General features: G+C 45.4%; 1 protein-coding gene across 3 annotated transcripts in view; it reads right to left on the minus strand.

The window, feature by feature from the left end:
• Pkc98E (Protein kinase C) overlaps window positions 1-4,602 on the minus strand; it is a 107,152-nt gene extending 102,550 nt beyond the window's left edge. For all 3 annotated transcript variants that reach the window (XM_070101179.1, XM_070101178.1, XM_070101181.1), the window contains exon 1: window positions 4,103-4,602. In XM_070101179.1, the coding sequence (XP_069957280.1) occupies window positions 4,103-4,456 (354 nt within the window). In that variant the 5' untranslated portion in view covers window positions 4,457-4,602. The remainder of the gene's footprint in view (window positions 1-4,102) is intronic.
• Between the last annotated feature and the right edge of the window lie 1,398 nt (window positions 4,603-6,000).

Genomic DNA, 6,000 nt, shown 5'->3' on the forward strand with positions numbered 1-6,000 from the left:
TCATTTGAGTTATTGTTGCCTTCTTGTCAACTGGAACCAGTCTAGCCATACTCCTCTGACCTCTCTCATTAACAAGGTATATTCACCCACACTACCACTCATTGGATGTTTTGTTTTTTTCACACCATTCTCTGTAAACTTTAGAGACTTGTCTAAAAATTCCTGGAGATCAGCAATTTATGAGATACTCAACCCCCAACTATCATTCCATGGTCAAAGTCACTTAGATTACATTTCTTCCCCATTATGTTGATCTGAACAAATGAACCTCTTAATCATGTCTGCATGCATTTAAGCATTGAGGTGCTGTCCCATGATTAGCCAATTAGATACTTACATTAACGAATGGGTAGACCTAGTAAAAGTGGCCAAGTGTGTGCATGAAAATTTTTGTTAAAATTTGTAAAATAACTTTCAGGGACAATTAATAATAAACATCTTGGGAATATATAACAATTTTAGAATGCCCAAAATAAAAGTAAATGTAACTGGAGTATAATAATAATGACATCAATGACATACTACTACATATATAGAAATCCCCTTGTTATGCAGAGCATTTTGGGCTAATTACGTAAATTTTGTCCCAGGATGCGATCCACACCAGTCGACTAACACCCAGGTACCCATTTTACTGATGGGTGAACATGAAGAGCAGGTGTTTCATGGAAACACATCCTAATGTTTCCACTCGTACCAGGGATCGACCCTTGGACCTTAGAATGTGAGCCGAGTGTGCCAGCACTAAATGAAACTAATTATTATTGAATTATTATTATTTGTTTTGGGGAACCATTAAACCTGAAGGGACCATACAGTATTTATTTATTTTATGTTTTTGCAAGCAGTACATTGAGATTTTGTATTTACAATAGTGGGTTGCACTGCAATAAGAGCCTCTATTATGCCTAGGCATTATGGGCCAACTTAACATTATTGGCTTACAGTCTACTTAATACTAAGGAGTACTAGTGGAAGTAAACAAAGTAGGTGACAAATTTACATACTCATGCACTTCTTGCCTCTACTGTATTTCTACCATAATTATATAAGCTAAAACTGTCACCATGTATTGTTACACTCTTCATATTTACACTGCTGTTTTAATAAACTGTCATTAATTACAATGATTATTGCATTTGATAATACAATACTTTGATGGTTATATTAGACCAAGAATTCAAATAACTATTTAATATCAAGAAATTTTAAGCTCTTGATTTAGTGTGCCTGAAAAGTTTTGCCTAACTACCTCATGGGTTTTAAATGAAAGACAACCAATGTAAATCATTCTATATAACACAAATACAGTACATACTTTTTGAAAATAAATGTATTCATTTATATGGACACAATGGAAGTAGGCAAAAATGGGAGAAGACAAAATGGGAATAAGATAACATAATATGGCCAATACCATAACCTGGCTCAATATAAGATAGCTACAGCGAGGAATAAAACCCAGGCATGAAAATCATCCCTTGTGGTACCCACGATAAGCCTAAAACATTCAAGTTTATTTAGGCACAGGTACACAAGTACAATTACCATAGTGTAAATTACTGGGCCCATGCAGCACCCAGGATGAACCCGCAACGTGCACAGGTCCGTGCAGCACCCAGGATGAACCCGCAACGTGCACAGGTCCGTGCAGCACCCAGGATGAACCCACAATGTGCACAGGTCCGTGCAGCACCCAGGATGAACCCGCAACGTGCACAGGTCCGTGCAGCACCCAGGATGAACCCACAATGTGCACAGGCCCGTGCAGCACCCAGGATGAACCCGCAACGTGCACAGGTCCGTGCAGCACCCAGGATGAACCCACAACGTGCACAGGTCCGTGCAGCACCCAGGATGAACCCACAACGTGCACAGGTCCGTGCAGCACCCAGGATGAACCCACAACGTGCACAGGTCCGTGCAGCACCCAGAATGAACCCACAACGTGCACAGGTCCGTGCAGCACCCAGGATGAACCCACAACGTGCACAGGTCCGTGCAGCACCCAGGATGAACCCACAACGTGCATAGGCCCGTGCAGCACCCAGGATGAACCCGCAACGTGCACAGGCCCGCAGCACCCAGGATGAACCCACAACGTGCATAGGCCCGTGCAGCACCCAGGATGAACCCGCAACGTGCACAGGCCCGTGCAGCACCCAGGATGAACCCGCAACGTGCACAGGCCCAAGCAGCACCCAGGATGAACCCGCAACGTGTACAGGCCCGTGCAGCACCCAGGATGAACCTGTAACGTGTACAGACCCGTGCAGCACCCAGGATGAACCCGCAACATGCACAGGCCCGTGCAGCACCCAGGATGAACCCGCAACATGCACAGGCCCATGCAGCACCCAGGATGAACCCGGAACGTGCACAGGCCTGTGCAGCACTCGAGATGAACCCGGAACGTGCACAGGCCCGTGCAGCACCCAGGATGAACCTAGAACGTGCACAGGCCCGTGCAGCACCCAGGATGAACCTAGAACGTGCACAGGCCCGTGCAGCACCCAGGATGAACCTAGAACGTGCACAGGCCCGTGTAGCACCCAGGATAAGCCTGGAATGTGAATAGGCCCATGCAGTACCCGGGATAGACCTGGAACATGTATAGGCCTGTACAGTACCCAGGATAAACCTGGAATGTGCATAGGCCTGTATAGTACCCAGGATATATCTGGAACATGTACAGGCCTGTACAGTACCCAGAATAAACCTGGAATATGCATAGGCCTGTGCAGTACCCAGAATAAACCTGGAATGTGCATAGGCCCTTGCAATACCCAGGATAAGCCTGAAACATATGTAAGCCCGTGCAGTACACATGATTAGCCTGGAACATGTGAAGACCCGTGTAGTACATAGGATAGGCCTGAAACATGTACAGGCCTGTGCAGAATCCTGGATAGGCCTGGAAAATGCATATACCTATGCAATACATAGAATAGGTCAGGGAAAATATATATGCCTGTTTAGTACACAGGATAGGCCTGTGCAATACACAGTACTGGCTGTATGCCTCTGCTGTACCCAGGATAGGCCTAACATGCGTCTGCAGTACTCAGGACAGGCTTGGCACTTTGGGCTTATACCATGCATACGATTTAGCTGGCTTATATGGTAGGTCTATGCAATACCCACAGTACCAAGGGCATGCTTGGCACTTCAGGCTTGTACCAAGACCTGTGCATGGTTGACCTCTGCAGCAGGTCCATAGGATACCCAGGACAGGCCTGACAGGTGTACAGGTCCATGGAAGGCCAACGAGGTATCCAGGAAGAATTTGGTATGAATGAAGAACTGTGTTGTATGATCTATGTGGTATGATCCATAACGTATGACCTATGTATGATCGTCTATGTAGTATAATCATGTGGTATGATCTATATATGATCGTCTGTGATATGACCTCCGTCTATGTGGTATGACGGTCTATGTGGTATGACGGTCTATGTGGTATGACGGTCTATGTGGTATGACGGTCCATGTGGTATGACGGTCCATGTGGTATGACGGTCCATGTGGTATGACGGTCCATGTGGTATGACGGTCCATGTGGTATGACGGTCCATGTGGTATGACGGTCCATGTGGTATGACGGTCCATGTGGTATGACGGTCCATGTGGTATGACGGTCCATGTGGTATGACGGTCCATGTGGTATGACGGTCCATGTGGTATGACGGTCCATGTGGTATGACGGTCCATGTGGTATGACGGTCCATGTGGTATGACGGTCCATGTGGTATGACGGTCCATGTGGTATGACGGTCCATGTGGTATGACGGTCTATGTGGTATGACGGTCTATGTGGTATGACGGTCTATGTGGTATGACGGTCTATGTGGTATGACGGTCTATGTGGTATGACGGTCTATGTGGTATGACGGTCTATGTGGTATGACGGTCTATGTGGTATGACGGTCTATGTGGTATGACGGTCTATGTGGTATGACGGTCTATGTGGTATGACGGTCTATGTGGTATGACGGTCTATGTGGTAGTCGGGGGTGAGGTAAGAGCTGGTATCTCCAGAACAGGTCAGGGGCACTAAGAAACCCCTGGTAGGTGGGGGGGTGAGAGTTCGGGTGGTACTCACCCAGATATCGGCATGGGTCTGGTTATCGGCACATATCTCCTCGAAGGGGACGGTGGCATCGGCTACGAAGTCATCATTACCGACGGGGGAGTCATGGAAGATTTTGAGGCCTAGCTGCACCGCCCCGGCCACCTCATGCTCAAACCATTCGTTCCATACCGGCGTCAACGTCTTCTGCTTGGGCTGTGTCTTGTTCCAGTGCACTTCGTCCAGGTCTAAGCTAACGTAAGGATCCAGCGTCTGATCCTGTTGGCCTTTTCCAACTCCTGCCACTCCGACATAACGAGTCATACAGTCGGTAAGGCGCAGATCTGCAGCTTCGCATATTTTTACTCTAATGTTGCCCGTGAACATCGCCTGTGTTATTTCTGATCAGGTGCTCACAAGCCCTGTCTCACCACACGAATAGATCCCAGTAGTGCATAGGGAAATGGGGTAAAATTGACGGTAAAGCCGACCGTACTGTCACCCATTCAACACCATTCGATAAAACTGGTGCGAGCCTCATTACGGTGGTGTGACGTCACGAGCAGTCAGGCTGTGTTGTGGGAGCCGCCCCAGCTTCCCCTCCCCGCCACAAGATGGCTCTCTCACACTCTTATTTATCCCCATTCACCCTCCCTTCTCCCCTCTGCTCATAGTAATCACCCCACATCCCATTTCTCCTACTACCATCACCTTTATTTATCCCCTCATTACCCTACCCTATCCCTACATCTCGTATTAATCACTCCCCATCGTCTGCTCGAAATGCCTACCCATGCTAGGTGTCCTAGTGGCCCCCTCTGTAATTAGTATTTTATAACATGTAAACCACACAATACCCAAAACCTGTAAACCCCACATTGTAACTCTTATAGAGAATAAACTTCTCTTACTCCCACATAACATATTTAACATCACTACTCCCCCTCCCCTCTCTCTCTCTCTCTCTCTCTCTACCTTCTCACTTCCTACTAACCTGTTTCACATACTTACAATAGACTATGTTAATTATTCTTCAAACCCTAGCTAACATTCTGTCTTCTGTAATTACCTGTTAATTTATTTACTCTGTGCTAATTAACATTATTATTTCAGCTGTATCATCTGTTGCAGTGTCCCCTGTCATAGCTTCCGACGGCACTATGTCCATTGTAACATATCGCATCTTAGTAACTAGTAATTTCAATACGAGGAAAAAAATTTTAAAAACTAATTAAACCTAGTACATAGCGTGCCTCTCGTGTACAATATAACCTTTTTAAGTTGTATCGTGTACTTCCAGAAATATACATTATTATCACTGTCGGGCTGTACTTAAACTTAGTGCAAGCTTGCATAAAAAACCCATTGCGATTGCAACCAGATATAAACATGTAAATAGTTCATTACCACTGTAACTTGTTCAGCTATTAAAACTTTGTGGTATAGTCCCTGGACCCATTATGTACCTTTGTAATATTTTGACTACCGTCCACAGGATGGGTATGGGGTGCATGATAAGGATATTAAATTTAACTATCAGCATGGGCTCGGTAAACTGCTTTAAGTCTTACCTCAACGACTAGCAATAAATTGTCCCTATTATTAATACAGAATGAGAAGCACTGCCGGTTATATATGAGAAGCTGGCAGTACAATAGCAAAGTATGCTGACAGTGTGATTAATAAAATAACCAATACGGGTAATGGCAGTTTATTGTGAAGACGTTGGGTCCTGCTGGAATTTTAAGAATTGATAGTCTTTGGTGGACGAAATGTATTAACAATAAAATCGCATAACACGGATTTTGTGTCTTGGTTATGATAATGACCAGATCTAGCTCATTACCTCTGTAACTTGCTCAGCTATCAAAACTGGAGTCCAGTCCCTGGGCCAATTATGTACCTCTGTAATCTTTTGACTACCGCCCACA

Source organism: Cherax quadricarinatus, chromosome 76 (assembly GCF_038502225.1).
Source record: "Cherax quadricarinatus isolate ZL_2023a chromosome 76, ASM3850222v1, whole genome shotgun sequence".
Taxonomy (NCBI): domain Eukaryota; kingdom Metazoa; phylum Arthropoda; class Malacostraca; order Decapoda; family Parastacidae; genus Cherax; species Cherax quadricarinatus.